At 43.9% G+C, this 18,281-nt stretch overlaps 6 protein-coding genes and 1 non-coding gene across 7 annotated transcripts; 3 read left to right on the top strand and 4 right to left on the bottom strand.

The window, feature by feature from the left end:
• Nucleotides 1-1,322: 1,322 nt before the first annotated feature.
• On the top strand, nucleotides 1,323-4,943 carry V2V93DRAFT_322273 (uncharacterized protein; the record flags this gene model as incomplete). Its single annotated transcript, XM_066907396.1, has 5 exons — nucleotides 1,323-1,701; nucleotides 1,758-2,610; nucleotides 2,668-4,283; nucleotides 4,332-4,444; nucleotides 4,509-4,943. The coding sequence occupies 5 exons, from the start codon at nucleotides 1,323-1,325 to the stop codon at nucleotides 4,941-4,943; spliced, it is 3,396 nt and encodes a 1,131-aa protein (XP_066766987.1).
• Nucleotides 4,944-5,367: 424 nt separating this feature from the next.
• V2V93DRAFT_366574 (uncharacterized protein) lies at nucleotides 5,368-6,745 on the top strand. The gene has a single exon (XM_066909344.1). The coding sequence runs from the start codon at nucleotides 5,445-5,447 to the stop codon at nucleotides 6,507-6,509; it is 1,065 nt and encodes a 354-aa protein (XP_066766986.1). The 5' UTR covers nucleotides 5,368-5,444; the 3' UTR covers nucleotides 6,510-6,745.
• A 68-nt stretch (nucleotides 6,746-6,813) lies between these two features.
• On the top strand, nucleotides 6,814-8,086 carry V2V93DRAFT_333366 (uncharacterized protein). Its single transcript, XM_066907689.1, has 2 exons — nucleotides 6,814-7,887; nucleotides 7,943-8,086. Exons 1-2 carry the CDS (start codon nucleotides 6,908-6,910, stop codon nucleotides 7,983-7,985), a joined length of 1,023 nt encoding a protein of 340 aa, XP_066766985.1. The 5' UTR covers nucleotides 6,814-6,907; the 3' UTR covers nucleotides 7,986-8,086.
• V2V93DRAFT_366571 (Formamidopyrimidine-DNA glycosylase N-terminal domain-containing protein) lies at nucleotides 8,009-9,801 on the bottom strand. The gene is made up of 5 exons (XM_066909343.1): nucleotides 9,706-9,801; nucleotides 8,965-9,647; nucleotides 8,877-8,906; nucleotides 8,723-8,817; nucleotides 8,009-8,658 (listed from the first exon to the last, which is right to left on the bottom strand). The coding sequence occupies exons 1-5, from the start codon at nucleotides 9,721-9,723 to the stop codon at nucleotides 8,285-8,287; spliced, it is 1,200 nt and encodes a 399-aa protein (XP_066766984.1). The 5' UTR covers nucleotides 9,724-9,801; the 3' UTR covers nucleotides 8,009-8,284.
• Nucleotides 9,802-10,020: 219 nt separating this feature from the next.
• On the bottom strand, nucleotides 10,021-11,349 carry V2V93DRAFT_366569 (Alpha/Beta hydrolase protein). The gene is made up of 3 exons (XM_066909342.1): nucleotides 11,204-11,349; nucleotides 10,308-11,108; nucleotides 10,021-10,250 (listed from the first exon to the last, which is right to left on the bottom strand). Exons 2-3 carry the CDS (start codon nucleotides 10,932-10,934, stop codon nucleotides 10,062-10,064), a joined length of 816 nt encoding a protein of 271 aa, XP_066766983.1. The 5' UTR covers nucleotides 10,935-11,108; nucleotides 11,204-11,349; the 3' UTR covers nucleotides 10,021-10,061.
• Nucleotides 11,267-11,350, bottom strand: V2V93DRAFT_t17. The gene has a single exon. It is a non-coding gene; the product is annotated as a tRNA-Gln (tRNA).
• A 2,889-nt stretch (nucleotides 11,351-14,239) lies between these two features.
• On the bottom strand, nucleotides 14,240-15,654 carry V2V93DRAFT_379079 (uncharacterized protein; the record flags this gene model as incomplete). Its single annotated transcript, XM_066911994.1, has 2 exons — nucleotides 14,240-15,418; nucleotides 15,490-15,654. 2 exons carry the CDS (start codon nucleotides 15,652-15,654, stop codon nucleotides 14,240-14,242), a joined length of 1,344 nt encoding a protein of 447 aa, XP_066766982.1.
• Between the last annotated feature and the right edge of the window lie 2,627 nt (nucleotides 15,655-18,281).

The following is an 18,281-nucleotide window of genomic DNA, read 5'->3' as shown; positions in this document are numbered from 1 at the left end:
ACGTCTCTCGGAAAACAAATCATCCTGCTCGACAAGAATAGCGTCAATTGATTTGCCATTATTTGAGATGTCAATTCTTTGTCGCTGCTGTCTCTCCATCTGTGTGCAATCACCGTCTCGAACAATTGTCGTCAGCGATGGACGTGTACGAGGCATTTCACAGTCATTTGAGTAATGCATGCCACTATAAAATATATCTTCATAGTCCCTGCCGACGCGAACTCGAACGGGAGAGCCAGAATCTGTGACAGTGGTGCGGTATCTGAGTTTCTTTTCTGAGATCGAAGAAACTTCTTTTAAAGGGGGTGTAGCGTAAATCGTGTATGGAGAAAATGAGGATGTATAATTCAATACGTCGGGGTATAATAATCTTGAGCTATCAGTGAGCCGAGTATCAGAATTCATGACTGCAGAATCAAAAGGCGTAGTAAAGTCGATACTGAATACAAGCAAGCACTTTCAAATGGATCTTTTTCTCAGCGCTACTCCTTTCATGCACCAACAGGCTAAATTATTAGATGAAAAAATTTGAATACGCTGTGTCTGTAGCACTACTGCTTCGTTGCAGTGATAATTTCTATATAATAGTCGTAAAAGTGATGACTCCGGAAGTACGTCAATTTGGAAACAGCATGCGATAGATAAACGTGGATGTCACCGTCGTTGTATCAAAAAAAAACTCACTTTTGAAAACAAAATACACAGGTTCACCAGTTCAAGAACAAAAATTATCACCAGTTATTGAAGGTAGGTACGTTCACAATAAATTGCTCTCTGTTGAAGTGCTTATAACAACTGAACTGCCAAAGCTTGGCGCGTATCCTGTGATTCGAGTGCTGCTACTACTTTGAATTTACTGTTATCGTCATCGCGCCAAAAACACAAACCCAACTAGCAGGTCGACATCGGATTTTTATCACCAGTGCCATAGCTATTGCATTGGACTCTGACATTTTGGCACAGGTATGTTTTCCTGACTTTTGTGATATATAGGCTGTCTGCCGCTGACTAGTATTAGGTTTGAACTTCCTTGCTCACTACAGCGTGAGGTGGCTTAGTTTAATTGAGATATTACCTACTTCAATAGCGGCATTCGCTAGCCAAGCAAACTATTTCACATTTGATTGTCCCAAATTGATATATGTTTCTGTTTTTGATACGTGCAAAAATTTTCATTGTTTTATTCAATTCCGCAATCAATTTGGCTGGTAGTCGCTAGAGACAATCCTTGTTGGAACATCGCCATCTCCAACGCCATCAACGCATCTGAATCCTATATTTGCTCTGTAACGTTACCGATATCGATATCTTGCTGAGAATTAATGCAACATCTTGCATTTTTGCCGGTTCATGCCGGGGAGGCACCCACCCCGCAAAAGAACCCTGCGACGCCTTTAAATCCATTTTTAGCTGCGTTATTTCACCCTCCACCTCAATCTCCACGGTCGCGCGATCTTGCTAACGCCCTGCGGTCTCCTCGGAATTATGTAATTTTAGTACCAACTACCACGTCATTGCTTTTCACGGTTGACCGAGAGACGAATACGCCTTATGTCGATTTATGCAACCAGGAAGAGTTTCTCGCATCACATATAATCAAGATTGGAGTTTCTGCGAAAGCAATTGGTCGCGCACGAGTTTTCTGGACTTTGAATGGGCGCAGTGTTGTTATTAAAGATGATTTCATTTACACGAACAAAGGTATGTTGCGGCTGGTTAAGTTTATAGCTAATAGTAATTTTAATACCTTATTACAGGATTCAAGACAGTAGCGCAGGCCAGACTGCTTACCGATCGCGTGTATACGACAACCTCAGAGGCTTTGCCTCATGATTCACAGTATTTGATATATTACATCACCAAACCATTAATTGGAAATGCTTTGCCGTTGTACGATTTTAAGACATTGGCTGCGTCGCCACCTTTGGATCCGCCAAAAACTGTTCAATCGACAAAAAAGATCGCAACGTTTGGTCAGCTGCTATCGCACTTCCCCTTAATATCGCGCAAAATTCAAGAGCCTTTAAACACAATCTTTGAAGAGTTTGACTGCTCTGAAGCCACTGAGCCTGACTTGGTAACAATGATTGAAGAGGTTATGGAGAGAGGAATTGCTCTGTTTCAAAGTATAGATCACTCCGTGGTCAATGCAATGGCCAGCGCAACCCGTCTTACGGGTCCGGAGATTGAGAAGATGCTTGAAAATTATGTGGGAAAGCATTTGCATGCCAAAATATGGCCACGATTGACAGTATTACGGGCGCTGAAAGATTCAATTATTCGGGCGGCAGTTAAAAATATGAAGAACATTAGTCTTGGTCAATTGGGCGTGCAGCCGTTTTGGGCTGAAGGCGGCGATAGTATTGAACGAATGGTGATGAGTGCAGTTGCAGATCTAGAGAGCATTAGCAAGGAAGAGAATGCGGCCAGCCAGGTTAATGAGCTTGTCAAGATATTAAGGAATCTGGGAGTTGTCCCTCCATCTCCCCAGGATATATCTAATGGTACAAACGATGACTCATCTAGCTCTTCTAAAGAAAGCAAAGAGAAATTGGCTGTTCAGTCAAACGTTAGCGCTGACGTTCTCGTGAGTTTAATGATTGTTGTTGTGTAAGTTATTGGATTTAAGTGCAGTTTCTAGTGATAGTCGCTAACTTTTGATGACAGCACTTGGTCAAAGGTGGATCACCTTGACTCTCTTTTGTTCTACATGCGCAACTTTTCATTCTTAGATGTTGATACAGGCGAAGTTGGATATGCTCTTTCGACATTTGAAGCAGTAATTTTTCACATTATGAATAACAGCTCAAAACTTGCAATTGTATCTAGTGCAAATGCACTATTCTGGAAGAGCATACGCAATGGAAAGAGTATACAGGCTGCTCTCGATTCTCCTGGCGAGTACTTTGGTTCAGGTGGCATTGATGTTTCGGAGATTGAGTCTTTAGAGCAAGTTTACCGAAGTCGAAATGCTTCTGGCGAAAGCGCTATAATGATGGCTATACAGTCTACACCAGTCAACATGGAGAACTTAAACTTGCTACTATCGAATCGGGATGTATTTCCTATAGAAGCTATTCTGAAGGACCAGAATAAGAATCAAACTACTCTCCTGTCTGCTGCAGTTCAAACAGGAGACAAAGAAGCTGTTGATGCGATCTGGAAAGTATTATCGGACAACTACAGCGCGGACGAGATAAAAAGATATTTGGCTTACAAAGACGAGTGGCAGCGCTGTGTTGGACACTATCTGTTCAACCTGCCTGAACTCATCACTTCGATTGGTAGTTTGATTTCATGGACTGATAAAGACCAGAATGGCCAAACCCCTCTCTTTGCTCTGTGTCGTTCGTATGATCATACAGAATATACAGCATTGGTAAGAATGGGTATTGATGCTGCTACTAAGTATCAGACCGGATCTGGTACTTTGCGGTTTTTGGATCATGTTGATCTCAAAGGAAATACGCTTTTGCATATTATGAAGGACATACCTTCTCTCGAATATTTACTTGATTTGTGTGATATTGACGTAAATCGTGTTAACGATAAGGGTCTCACTCCATTGATGGTTAATAGCAAGTTTTCACGGATTGCAGCGATTGAGGTTCTTACCAAACGGCCTGAAGTGGATATATCGAGGAGAAATTTTCGTGGTTTGAATGCAGCAGAGCTTGCCAAAGATGAAGGAACCCGTGCAAGAATTGAAGACATAACGCTGTTTCACAAGAGTCTTATGCCTAATGGTCGGATAACTTCCGTTTTGCGAGGATTTTTTGCCGATGATAATGTGCATTTCATCATCAAATCCGGAATTCCGCCAGCACATTCCACGATAACGTCTGTGAAGCGAACATTTGCTGATTTTACTTTTGTTGCGAAATGGCTTGCGTATGAATTACCTGCATCATGGATTCCAGTTTTGAATATTCCGCATAATCCCTTTGCTATTCCTTCGCGGCCTTCACGCGCTGTCGTGCGAGAGGTTCAATCTAAGCTGGATTCTTTTTTGCGCACGCTACTTTTGCATCCGACATTTTCGACCCATGAGCTCTTGTGGGAGTTTTTTCTTGTCACAGAGCTGACCAAGGATTTGTGTGAGAAACGCAGTAGGCAGAAGGCAGACAGTAGAATGGATACTTTGGAGGACGAGTATCCACCTGTTGAGAATACGGAAGAGGTTGTGGTGTTTTTTAACCACGCGCTTAGGGAAATGAAACAATTAGACGACTCCTTTTTAGATATGGTATCTAGTGGTACAGCCATGTATCACAAAAGATTAGGTACGATGCAGATTTTGATTGTTGTATGAAAGTGAGGGTTAACAAAAGAGATAGATCTGGCTGAAGCATACGCTGCAATAGAGGGTTTCTTCAAAACTCTTAACTTCCTTCCAGTATCACATGTCGATGCCCTTGCAGAACTCGCCGCTCTATATCAAGTTGTGAGTACCTACATTGTTCATGATGAAGTTTGTAAATGATCGGCTACTAACTGTTATTGTGTAGAATGATTCTCATCAAGAGGTTTTCGTTCAAGAACTACGGGGTGCGTATGGCGCGATCAAATCTGTAATCACCTCTCTCGCACGTCCAAATTCACTAGTAGGAGATCTTGTGAGCAAGACTGATCAGCTAGCCAAGTACCAGACGTCGCTGAACCGTGCCTCGACGCGATTCCCTCTCGGTTTACTTGATGATACACGCTCACGATTTGCTCACGATGCATCTCAGAACATTCAGGCTACTGAGGATGAAATTGCGCTTTTGGGATCCGAAATTCGGTACTCGCAGACAATCATGGCGTCGGAATTGGGAGGATTTAACGATATGCATGAACGAGAGGGATTACGAATTATCAAGGAGTATGTTAGTGAGAAGATAAAGTGGGAGAAAGTGCGGCTCAAAGGCATGAAGAGTGTCCTGGAGAAGGTAAAAACATAATCGCCTTACTCTGTCACAGATCTGTCTAATTAGATCTAATGGGCTTATATTCCGAGTTATTGAGGCAGTTTCTGAACAGGAAATTTCCTGAATTCTGGCTGTCATTATTGCTCTTCTCGAGGATTTTGTTTACATTTACTATTTTTTTCTGTTTATAAGTTTATGCCGCTTGTTCGTTATGCCTTTATGTATGCATTTTACATGGTTCAAATTGATTTTTATGTAACAGTGAATCTCTTGTTTCCCAACAGCTGATTGTAGAGGCTGATGGTAGCTTACTTCAAATAAGTACTCAACAGGTTTCAAGTAGTTTTCAAGTCAAAACATATCTGCAGTCTGTTAATTTAGCGGATACCTAGAGCCGGATATGCTGCGGCTCGTGGGATGTTATCCGGATGTGTCGATTCGATGCTAAGCCGAGCCATTTGCACCTTCAGTTAAACGATTGAAGAGCTTGCCTAACTATTTGGCGTGCAGTGTCTCTACATTTACAAACGTAATATGGGTAAATCAGCATTTGTGACAAAGGACAATTACGTGCCTGTAAAGGCGCCGAAATCGTTTGCAGACTTTCCGTCGTACGATGACCTTCCCAATAAGCGACGTTTCTGGGTCTGGGGTCCTCCGGGGTCCGAGCAGGAAGCTCTCGGAATGCTCAACATGCTCACTCCAGAATTGGTAGCCTCTGCTGCCGCGAAGGAGATCAAGTCGGGAGACCGGGTTGGGCTTGGATGGACGTTTGACTATCTCGACTTCCCACCGTTCAAGCGTATGAATTTCAAGCACGATATCAAGTGGATTAGCTTCCCATTTGCGCTGGATGATGAATATCATATGAATCCTCAACAGTCCTCTCAGTGGGACGGGTTCCGTCATCATTCGCAGTTTGTCGATCCTTCTATCAAATCACGAGATGCTCTGGTGAACGTCGAGGATCCTGATGAGGCAAGCGTTTGGTATGGTGGTGCCTCGGCCCATGAGCTACTTGACAGGTCTAATGATCGTCTGAGCATTCATCACTGGGCCAAGAAAGGAATTGCGGGTCGTGGAGTGCTCTTGGACTACGCTGCATGGGCTGAGGAGCAAAAAATTACATACTCTACCTTTGATAAGTACGCCATTCCTCTCTCTGATTTGCTCAAAGTTGCAGAACGCTACAACGTCAAGTTTGAGCCCGGTGACATTCTCTGTGTACGGATTGGTGTTACGAAAGAATGGCTTGCAAGAGACGAAGAATGGAAAACTCAGTACCAAAAGACCATCCCGCCTAATCACGCAGGAATCCAACAGTCTGACGAACTCCTACGCTTCATCTGGGACAATCACTTTACTGCTCTTGTTGGGGATGCAATTGCATGGGAACTGTACCCGAATCCTGATCAGAGTATATCTGTCCATCAGACTGCGCTCGCTGGCTGGGGAGTCCCTCTTGGCGAGCTTTTTGATCTCGAGGCGTTGTCTGCTCTCTGCAAAGAGAAGAACAAATATTCATTTTTCTTCACGAGTATGCCATTCAACGCAATTGGCGGTGTATCTTCGGCTCCTAACGCGATGGCGATTTTTTGAGCAAATAAATCAGATTTGCTGGATCACTTGCGCTACCTGTTGGAGTTCTCTTTATTCGAGCCTGGTCTACTGTTCTAGAGCACAAGTGATGTATACTACACTCGAATTAATTTAAAAATTAGAATGAAAATCCCCATCAGGCATCGTGCTTGTAAAAATATTTCAATGAATAGCAAAGGACAAAATAAATGTTATTGCCAAATGTTTACGCAGATTGAGTATAGCATTGGGTTTGGCGACGTGGCAGCTAACAATCCATCCACGCGCTTCCAAATCAAAAAGTCAGCCAGATACAACTTTTGCGCGCGCTCAAAAAAAAAACTCCCCACTCTTGTCCTGCCACTACGACCAAATAAACGTTAACGACAAAACATACACTGTTTCGCACAAGATACGAAATGTCGTCTTCTAAAATCGATCTAGCTCTCGGAATTGTTGATTTCCTTCAAAATTCGATAGAGGATGGCACAATTGCCGACGAAGATAAGGATTCGGTTGAAGTTGCAATCCAATGCTTGACTGAGATTTTCAATGTCGATCTCTCACGCAAGAAAGAGATTTTTCCTAAACAGACTTTATTGTCTGTTTTTCAGGCCTATGAGAAAGTTCGTGATGCTCAGGCCGCCCGGGCTGCTCCCGCCGCATCTTCCTCTCCGGCGCCGGCACCTCCTGCTGCTGCTGCCGTATCGGAGGAGGACAAGGCAAAGGCTGAGGCCCTCAAGGCCGAGGGTAATAAATTTGTCGCCAATAGAGACTACCAGAGTGCAATCTCAGCATACACAAAGGCCATCGAGCTTGATGCGACCAACAAGATATACTATTCAAACCGCGCGGCTGCCTACTCTGCCTCGAGCTCCCACGCCCTTGCCATCAAGGATGCTGAGAAGGCTCTTGACATTGATCCTAAGTATGCAAAGGCGTACTCTCGTCTTGGACTGGCTAAGTATGCCAGCGGGGACGCCAAGGGGGCGATGGAAGCCTACAAGGCTGGCATGGAAGCTGAAGGTAACGGTGGATCAGATGCTATGCGGAAGGGATATGAGACTGCTAAGAGCCGTGTCGACGAAGACTTGAGATCGGTTGTACCGGAGGATACTGATGTGAGTGAGAGATCTGCTGGAGATGCTGGCTCAGGCGGCATGCCTGATCTCTCGTCGCTGGCAGGTATGCTTGGTGGTGGCGGTGGTGGTATGCCTGATCTGGCCTCTTTGATGAACAACCCACAGATTGCGCAGATGGCTCAACAATTCATGTCGAACCCGGGGGCGCTGGATAACTTGATGAGCAACCCATCTGTCCGAAATATGGCCGAGCGTTTCAGAGGAGGGAGCATGCCTAATATGCAAGATATGATGAATGATCCCAGTATTGCGGATTTGTAAGTTTCTTTTGCTTTTTGAATAGACAGGAAGATATGCTAATTGCTGTTTAAGGGCACGGAACTTTATGGGTGGAAACGGAGGAAACAGCCAATAAATGGTGGAGAAAATTGATTCTGTCCTTGAGATGGAAGTGACCTAGTTTTCATTTTATATGCCCTAGTTTTATTACATAATATAACTAATCTCCTGTTTTATGTCTATCTGTGCAGTCTCATGTGACTAATGCCAGATTGCACTCTTAAAAGTACGCTCGCCTGTGATGATCAATTTGCTAATCCTGCAATTCTGAATAAAGAGCTGGTTTCGATCAGTAATGTGTTGAACAAATTATCACAATTCACAACTATGGATCTGAGGCAGTTTTTATAGCGAAACTTTTCCAAGTTATTTTATTTATTTAGTTGAAATTTTCCTTGAGCGTGTTATCCTTTTAGATGATGCTGTGGTAGTGATGGTGGTCGCTGGTTCAGGAACTGAGACCGAGATCATTTTAGAAGTAGTTGTTGATATCCGTTTCGTGACTGGGCCTGACTGCTTCGTCTGCGTCTGGTGACGCTTCTTTGGATCTTTCTTTGCTCCCGCCACCTCAATTTCCGCGGCAACTGCTTGTTCATCCAATTTTTGTAGTTCTGGAACGAAACAGCTTGTTCGTCCTCCAACAGTGACAAAATCTACATGGTAGCCTTCAGCCGTTGTAGGACGTTCGCCTTTTTTTATTTTTTTACTCCAGCGATGAATCATTAACCAAGATTTGGGAAAGGAGTTGACTAAACTAGATGTTAGTCGCAAGTTGTTTCTTTGCAGAACCAGAAAAAAAAAACGGCAACCCACCATCATTTTGTACAGCATATTCTGATACCGAGCATAGCTTTTCGTAAAGAAGCTTTCGACTTGGCAAACTGATTGTATGGCTGTATTGCTCAGGACTGTCGAGTAAGAGTATTAGCTCTATTTCTGAAAACAAGGAATCAAGCGGTTGACATACTGTATTCGAGATTGAAATAGAATCTCGTCTCTGTAGATATAAGTGTCAGAAAGAGCATAGCATCATTATTATCAAGGCGAGGACTTACGCCATCCAATTGCCAATACCAGCGCAAACGGCCTGATCAAGTAACAAACTTTTGACTGGCACTTTTCGTTTGCCGACAATCTGCATGAATGTAGACTCATCATCTCTAGATTCCAGCTTTGAAAAATCAGAACCGGACCTGCACAATGGTTCGATTTTCATAAGCGCCTCTTCGACCTGTTTCCCAATCTCAGTCGATGTCTTCTCTGGAATGATTTTAATAAACCGCACTCGACCTAATCTTCTAGGATCAGTAAATGAGAATTCCATGCCGTCATCTGTAGTTATCATAAATTTGTGGTATTTAGGCGGCCATCCTTCTTTTTCTTTCTTTTCGTCATATCCTTCCCGTTTCTTCCCGTCTATCGAATTTTCCATTGCATAGAACTTTGTTCGGATACCTTTAATTTGAATCCAACCAGTCATACCCAAGTGAAGAAGCATCACGTCAAAAATAGCTTTCTTGCTATTTTCTGTTCGACTGGGATCACCCAAGACAATCCAAAAGTACTTTCCATGACGCCCAATATCAACAACGGTTTTGGTCGCATATTCTTTCTCAATCAAAGTACGCTCTTGAGATGCAAGTGCAGGAAACACTATGGTATCATTGGCGTCTATCACAAATCTAGAAATTCGTTTGTTGATTAAATATTTGGATAGTAACCTTGCAGCGTAGGCGACCTGACTCCATTGTCAATTTAGCTCGTCAACAATTCAAAAACTATTAGATAGCACAAACTTCACCAAGCTCAGGCATTGCTATTGTCCAAAGTCTATAAGCAACGGCTTATGTTACGAGAGAATGAGGAAGGATATGGAGACGCTTGAATGCACGACTGCGCTTTAAATTGCTGTTTGTAGATTGCCGCGGAGTTTGAGAGCTCAACGCGTTTCTTAATCACGTGACTATACACGGTTTCGCGTTTAGCGACTGGCAACAGAAGTTTGAGATGGATTATTTACGGCAAATGATAGTCATAATGCCCACGTCAATAATTTATACGAACTGAGGCGCAGCACTTTGCGAAGAATAATGACATGTAGTGGAGTTTTAGCAGTGAGAATGTGTACGACTTTTATTAATATGGTAAGATTTTAGCTCAGATTTTTACACACCTGTGCGACGATGTTGTAAAACGGGACGGACTCGACAGTACTATTATGTGATCCACCATCAATGAATTTGATTTCTGACGTCCATTCCGCTTTGTCTAGAGCTTGCTTCATGAGTGTGGTTTGCCTCATGCTGAGAAGTTCGTCCTGTGCTGATTGAATAAGTGTAATCTATACTAATCCGTTAGCCATGACTCGCCTTTGAACAGAAAAAGATGTAATATATGCCTTTGCCCCTGAGCCATTTTTTAGTTGACTCCAGTTAAATGAAGAAGGCGACGCGTCCTCCCATTCTAATTCGTCCGCGCCAAACGCCATGCAAACAAAATCGCGGTAACCAGGATATTCACAAACGAGATCTTTCAAGTCATAGATTCCCTCAACTGCCACAACAGCTTTGATTTTATCACTCAAGTAGTCGTCGTTAGATTGTCTGTCGTCAGCCATTCTTGAAGTGAGCTTAAGCGCCGTCAACTCGGCAAGTATTTGCAACGCGATACATGCTCCCGCAGAGTGACCTACTAGGATCATATTTTCCATCCCATATTCAGTGACCAGATGCTGTATTGCCAAGATCACATCGTCCATATGTGTCGGGTGCTGCACAGTAGGTGAAAGCCGATAATCAATTGACGCGCCAGACCAGTGTGCAGGAAGTACATGCTCTAGCAAAGGATATCCCATTTGTTTGTCTTCTCTTGGGTCTCTCCACGCACCTCCATGAATATATAGAATCCATGACGACGATGGCGACAGTTTAGAAGCAGATTGAAAAATTGAAACTGACTGTTGAGGATGTGGAGGCGTTATGTCTCGCGCGTAGAATGAAATTGTCGGATCGAGTTGTTGAGTCATGGCAAAATCGATCTTAAATGATCACAGGCACTTTAGACAAATGTAAAATCAATTTCAGCGAGCAAATAAAATTCTGCTTAAGTCCAAAATCTGAAAGAAAAGTGATAGAGATGCAAATTTTACAAAGAGCTAAAAGTGCAGTTGTGCAATGTAAATGTACTGTCGAGCATCGATCTGTCGTAGAGAATGCGAAGTGTGATCAGTTAATTGATTTTGTTTTAATTTACTATACCCACCGATAACTCCCATAAAATTTATTTCGGCCTTACACTGACAAGCAAACCAAAAAAAAATACCAACTTAGGATTTAAAAAAAAAACATAATCTTTATAAGGTCTTGCCCGGATTCGAACCGGGGTTGGCGGAAATCTCAAACAATCAGAATCCGCAGTGATAACCAGCTACACTACAAAACCATTTCTATCGACTCAACGTCGATCTGGTACATGTGAAGCCGAGACAACTGTGGCCACATGGCTTGAGTAGGAATCAGGAATATTTTCCTCAAATAGGCGGGGACAGCTTTTAAATCTGGGTAATTGTAATTCCGCTTATTTTTGCTTTCAGTTGTTTTGCTTTGTTTTGCTTTGACTTGATTAGGTCATTTTACTTTTCTTTTTCTCTTTTTGCGTTCCCTTTTTAATCTTTCACTCATTCTGCGTTTGCGATCACTTGCCTTTCTTTATCCTACTTTTTTGTCTCTTTAGATCTAGTCTTACCGACTGCGGTACGGTGCGAATATTGGATGGTTCGATGATGATTTGACGGCATTTCTATTTTCCAATTTTCTATCTATTTAGGTTTTCATGGTTCTATTGATATAAGACAGCTGGTTTGAGCTGGTTCTGCTCGCGCTGCTCACGGGTCTCGCCAAGGTCAATGCATGAGGTCTTTCCGATGATTTTGAACATTGCGTGGGTAAAAGGCTGGATTGCGGAACAGGTTCTTCACAGGGGGAATGGCCGGACTCCATATAGGGGCAGCCAATGCCGGCAAAGGGTACTGCAAGTGCAGATCTTTCCAAGAAAAAAACAGGATGGTCATTACTGTGTTTCTTTATGGTTCCGCGCTATGAATAGGTAGCTTATGCGGGAGTAGATACTACCAAGATATCCGGCCGATTTGGTTCTTCGGGGAATCGTTAAGGGACCTTGGAATATCTTGTGTCGCATTATACAGCTACGCATAGGGTATGGGCGCTTCAGCGAGTATTACCAACGACCTCAGCGGTCGGGCGTGCAGAAAAATTGCCTTGGTGGGGTGACGGATATCGTGTTATATACTTTATTATCATGTGCGTTGACAACAACTTTTAAACGGGATACTCAGTACACTCACTCAATTAGATGTGCAGTTATTTTTTGGGACTCGGATGAAGAATAATAAGGTCTTTAAGTTCTTGAGGATGCAGATTTTACTTTGAGAGTTACATTTTTTGGCCTTTATACGTTGGGCGGTTCATTTACTGAATGTGTTAGTTCGCGTTCTGTTACTTTCGGGCGAAGTTGCTATAAGTTGGGACTCATCTGGTTCGTGTCGAGAAGGCATTACATTTTTTGAATCGTTTTCATTCTGATTAAATTGGTTGTTGGCTATAGGCCTATTGGTAGTAGGATATTATAATTTAGGTATTCTTGGAGAATAGTATTTTGTTGCGCGTTGTATAACAAATGAAAATGAAATGAAGGGATAGTTCCGCATTTTTTTTGTTAGTAGATATACAATGCGGCTCAAAAAAGAATGCTAGGATTGGCTTTACCTGACGTGTTATTTCAACATAACTTCGAGTTGAATGCGGCTTGACAAGCAAAAACTAATGACTAAAAGGGTGTTTGTCATTACTAAGATAATTGAAATATGCGTATATCTTCCGTCTAGGCTGTCTGTCACTGCTTGTAACTGCATGCTAATGCAAAATCACCCCAATTGCAAGATCCAGATTATTGAATCATTGAATAAAAGTACCAGCTAATTATAACAAGAAAGCACGTTAATTGGCTAGCTCAGAGAACACAGTACAGTGACCCCAAACACATAGCATAACTCTTCACGAACTGCAAGACAAAAATTGCAAGACGGATTAAAGTTTACTGGCTAGTAAGATTTAAGCTTTAAAGTGTAATATAATAGCTTAGCGTCAGCGCGCTCGCTCAAATGACTAATCTCTGCCGCATCACTTTTAGTTTCGCGCGCCAAATGCGCGGCCACAGGATGTGCTGATATTTTGTACCTCCTTCACAATTAGAATTTAAGAATACCATAGCAATCGCCAAATTTAAGTAAAAGCCATCAGATCTGTTTTTGCAGAGAAAAAATCTGCTCTGATCTAGCTTTACTCTGCAGCCACGAGGTGGGACAGGGTGGCGGTGTGTTCTACATTTAAGCTCGTCTCAGCTTTGCGCCCATTTTCATGTCAAGATCTTGGTTTATGAAAGGGTCGAGCATATGTGCATATGTGTATGCTCCAATCAAAAATCTTTTTGAGCACGATTTTTGTGCGCCAGCACGGACAAATCTACGGAAGTATAATTTCCGCAAACTGCGGAGCATAAAAGTAGCAGCATAGTCGCAGGATCTGGGTATCTTAGGATAGAACGAAGAGTGCCCAGCCGTCTATTTTGATTTTGCTTTGATATTGAATTGGCCTGTGCTTACTTTTTTACAACTCAATCTGTAACAGACTAACCTTCAATATGTTAAGATCTTTGATCGACCACTATATTCAGTATCTCGAACAGTCGCTTCTTCTTCTGATCGTAAGTTACGACGCATACCATTCCTTGATAGAATGAGAATATATGCCAGCTCGAGACGAGTTTATCTCTATAAACCCGCATTTTGAGCGGTCAGCATTAAACAAATTAGTGGAAGTTAAGTATGCGTTTACATCACCATCATATCACCCGAAAAAAAAGATACACATTGAACGCCATCTGCTATACTCTATAATTGACTGAACATACATAAAATTGTCCACACCCATGAGCAACTAGATTCGCCAACTCATATATAACTCGTCATGCAAAAATCCACAAAAATGCAGTATAAACAAATTTCAATACAAAATCATCGTAACCGACCCTAACCAGACCAAGTAGGCGTGTATTCTTACAAAATCGACCCTCACTGCAAAGCATAAATACATTAGACCCACCACATACTCCAAAAGCCCCCCAGAACAATTGAAAAGAAATGAAAACAATATCGTTATAAACCGCCCTTAATTCAAAGTAATTGTTGATCAGAACAGCAAAATAAAAATGAAAAGAGCACAAAGTAATTAAGCGCCAAAATATGCAAGGTTATTATTGCTCGTTATTTGGTCGAGACGGAATTGTCTCACCAGAAGGATCAAGTAAGTTTGAGATAGAAATTCCCGGCCTGGTCGGAGGTGACTGGCTAGATGGCGTGTGAGACCTCTTGCTAGATTGTTCGGCTGCAGGGAACCCGGAAAAATTGGGATACTGTCCACTAGGAAGTTGATCAGATCCCGGAATTTGAACCGTTTGTGGATGTAAGTCTCTCTCGAGGCCTGAAGGAGTTTCTGCAGAACCAGGACTAGCTGTAGTCTGACTCATCTGATATACACTAGGAAGAGGAAGTGGCAGACCTGCAGTATAAGCTTGAACATAACCTAGCGGAGTAGAATGCTGTTGATTAGCATATGAAGGATGTCGCGTATCCAGTGCATAAGAGTAGCCAGTGCTTGCGCCGCCCGAATACGACGTACTATGATGATATTGTCGTGGGGACTCTGGACTTATTTGAGAATCGTATCTTACCGGAGGAGAGTAATGGATAGCTGACTGCGCAAACTCTGACTGCGCAGATCTTACAGCAGAAGGCGCAGGCTGTGTTAACATGGGTTGCTGCGCTTGCATCAAGTGACTCAGCCTTGTGGAGGAGGTCAGTAAATTCTGTTGTTGAGTTTCTGCGGCTGTTATAGATGATGTTGAGTTTGTTGAGGAATTGGAGAAGCTCCGAGCTCTATTTCCAGAAATATCCAGTACTGATGGTGGAAGCGACTGTAAAGGAGTCATGGGCTGAACATGCTGCAGAGCTTCGGGTACCGACAATCGTCGCACATTAGAATGACGATAATTAGTCGGGTCTGTGGATCCTCGCATAGAAGTATACCCCGACTGTGAAGCAGGGTGAGAGAAATGTGGGGAAGAGGGCTGAGTAGCGAATCCAGATGATGTGGGCGCTGAAGATGGAGCGGTAGGTGGTGGTGGTGGTGGTGGAGGTTGCTGAACAAGAGACATCTGATAAGGCGATGATCGATATTGCAATGAGGTAGCGGGCATCTGATGGTGTGCATTTGAATACATAGGCGACTGGTCAGGAACCGATCGTGAGGCAAACTCTTCTGGCGACACGCTGACTACTGCTGAAACGGGCATGAATATACATTGTTGATTGAACTTCATGCAATTAGTGCATCTAGGATCAGCGGGATTGGTTTCATAGCCATAGCAGCGAATCTATATCAGCACATTAACACTCAGCTCAAAAACAGATCAAAAGATGCAAACTATGAGAAAGCAGAAGGTACCTTTCGCCGACGGCAGTATCGACAAGCTATTGCACTGCGCTGACGTATGCCGGTTGCAACAGGAGGCTGAGAAGATCCTGGCGCATCATCTCGGTTGTTATTATTTCGGGCAGGTGGACGAGAGTACGAGTAGAATTGCGGCGGCGGAGGCTGCTGAGAGGTCATGCCTGGAATATACGGTAGTCTCAGCAGCGTGAATGGACTGGATAGACAACGCACAGGCGGTTGAAGAGACGAAAAGAAAGAACGTAAGGGACAAGACGCATGCCCAACAAAATTGGGAGTCAAAGAGGAAGGACGGCCTGCAAGAGAAGAGAGAATAAGGGTCAGTACAATAGTCCAGATAAGCACTCAGGCAGAGATGAGGACTATTAGAGACAGGCGAGCGGGAGAAAGGAGACCAGAAAAAGCATCAGTGCTGCTGGTGAAAATCTTTGCCTTGAGGACGATGCAAATGAGAACACGCTAAGAAGCGAGTGCCGGCGTTCGGTGGCATTATCGATTCTGCGCGCTCAGACATACCCGCCACGTGAGACAGTCACTCAAGCACGGACGCGCTCGGGCGGCCCATCTTAGACAGTCGTCCGGACTGCTACAGAGCCCACACGAGTATGTAGCAAAAGTCGGCGTCTATACAAACACCAGCAAAGTTCCCGACTATATGAACCATACAATATCCCAGCTCAGTAGCAGCTCAGCAGCAGCCTGGCCCGCAGCTCTCCGGAGACATGCGAGTGCGGCGCTCAAGTGCACGGAGATCTGCGATAATAACACTAGCCCCTCGTCGCACTTTGCGCCGCACCGCTTGCCTGCTCGGCCCGACAGTCGCTAATTCTCGTCTCCCCCCTCTCAAATCCATTCCCATCGCCGTCAACCCACTAATCTCGACAGCGTCCGAGGCCAGTCCGCGTAAAAATGTGCAGCTCCTGTCAAATAATTGACTCCTCACTGTACGTTGTTCCGCACCTGCTTGTCCTGTCGCCGCTGCATCTCCGAACGAGCACGCAACCCTCCGAGAAACCATTGGGAAAAATAAGTGCAACATACCTCGCTGATTATCCGGTAGCTAACAGTCCTCGAAATGATGTGAAAACGAACTAAGAGGGGCCTTACGGACCGAGTTGCTATTTTAGTGCCGGTACTGCACAGAGTGTGTCGTAGCTGGAAGGATTTGTTCAGCGGTGACAGACGTTGGTGCGTTCAGGTGCACATGTTGCGCTCGCTCGTACCGACTGCCGGTCCCCCAGATGTAATGTAGAAAGGTGCAGCTGAAGACAATTACTCTTGAGCGTGATCTTGCTCTGTCGGATATGTAGCGGAGCGCGTCGCAGAATTCAGTTACCAAAGTACTGCTCGCAGAGTGCCGGCTTTCTGCAGAATCAGCAATAAAACTAACAATATGCGCGTTAGCAAAGCTGGCTATTTCTATATATAAGCTTCTTTGTAAGACAGCTGCTGGAAACAGGATGTCAAAGACGCAGTAGCTATGCGCGCGGGGGGCGGCAGGGCTGCGTCGTTATATACATTCGTGGACGCTGATAGTGCGCCCAGTCCACGGGGACGAGCACCAGCCGCGTGTACATGTGGACTGGGCGCCAGACTCGAGACGCTTGGGCTAGCTTAGGCCCCGAGGAGGGTACTCCATCGTATGCAGCCGCTCGTTTGTAGATGGCCCTACAGACTCATTATATCGGATAAGAAACTTTCGCTTTATGCGTGCCCTTGACACCCTTTCTGATTTTCGACGCGAAAATCCTAGTCTAGCAATGTCGCTCATTCTGGTCGCCTTGCAGCAAATTATGCATCAGCCCCTAGTAGCCTTCCGGTATTAGTTTTCCTGGCAGAACTAAGGAATCTTAAAGGAAGAAATGCACGACGGGCCGTCGTCGTTGCTGTCCGATAGTGGCTTCGGTACTTGCGGATTGTCCACCAAATCCGATGTGTTTAGAGGTCACTGATAACGTCACGCACCACACTGACTACGTAGCGAGTCTAACGGTGAGATGCTATCGCTCTGGATTCACAAACTAAAACATTTCCTACCTCTACAAAGGAAAAGTGGGGGTATCTCAGGCAGAACTACTATTTATCACACGTACTACTCATATCTTGATTTCCTGCCATTGCCCGGCCAACTTCAATCGTCTCTGGCTCCGCCGCGCAGTGCAGGGCGTACTGCTTGTGCCGCATTCTAAATCGAGCACATCGGCCGGTCTCTCAATTTGAACCTACCGTCTCGTTTTCGTCTCCCAAAAGTATAATCCTCGTACATAATCTACGGAGTCGCTCCGGCCTGCAGATTTCGAACAATCCTAGGACTCACTAATATTGCGCGTAGTGTAGTTTTCCGTCCTACTTTCTCCAGGTCGACCGTCAGTGCAACTTGTTTCGACAGTATCATGCCTTAGCACATTCTTAGAAAATGATTGAGATTTGTATGAAAATCATAATTTTCATTGTTTCGAGCGGTTTGCGCAACCTGTCTGTCATGTACAAGTTTTGGCTGCTCTTCGCATCGTGCGATCAACGACTCCTATTAGATCGTTGCATCAACTATTCACTACTTGAATCGCAATCTGATTGCTAAATACAATTTATCCTCTATCAAGAATTTCTTTTTAAGAGAACAAGACTTCTACGGCGGCTAAATTCAAGTCGATAGACCGTCACGCCCATTAGCATTCGTATCGCGCCAGCTGATTTGGGTGATTATGAAAGATTAATCGCATTCATCTCGTTATCTCACAGCTAGCATTTCCCACCAGTTTTAAGCAAAAAAACAAAACCATAAA

Source organism: Kockiozyma suomiensis, assembly GCF_038497685.1.
Source record: "Kockiozyma suomiensis strain NRRL Y-17356 unplaced genomic scaffold V2V93scaffold_4, whole genome shotgun sequence".
NCBI lineage: Eukaryota > Fungi > Ascomycota > Lipomycetes > Lipomycetales > Lipomycetaceae > Kockiozyma > Kockiozyma suomiensis.
The sequence above is the reverse complement of the archived record's forward strand: the minus strand, read 5'-3'. Positions and strand labels throughout refer to the sequence as shown.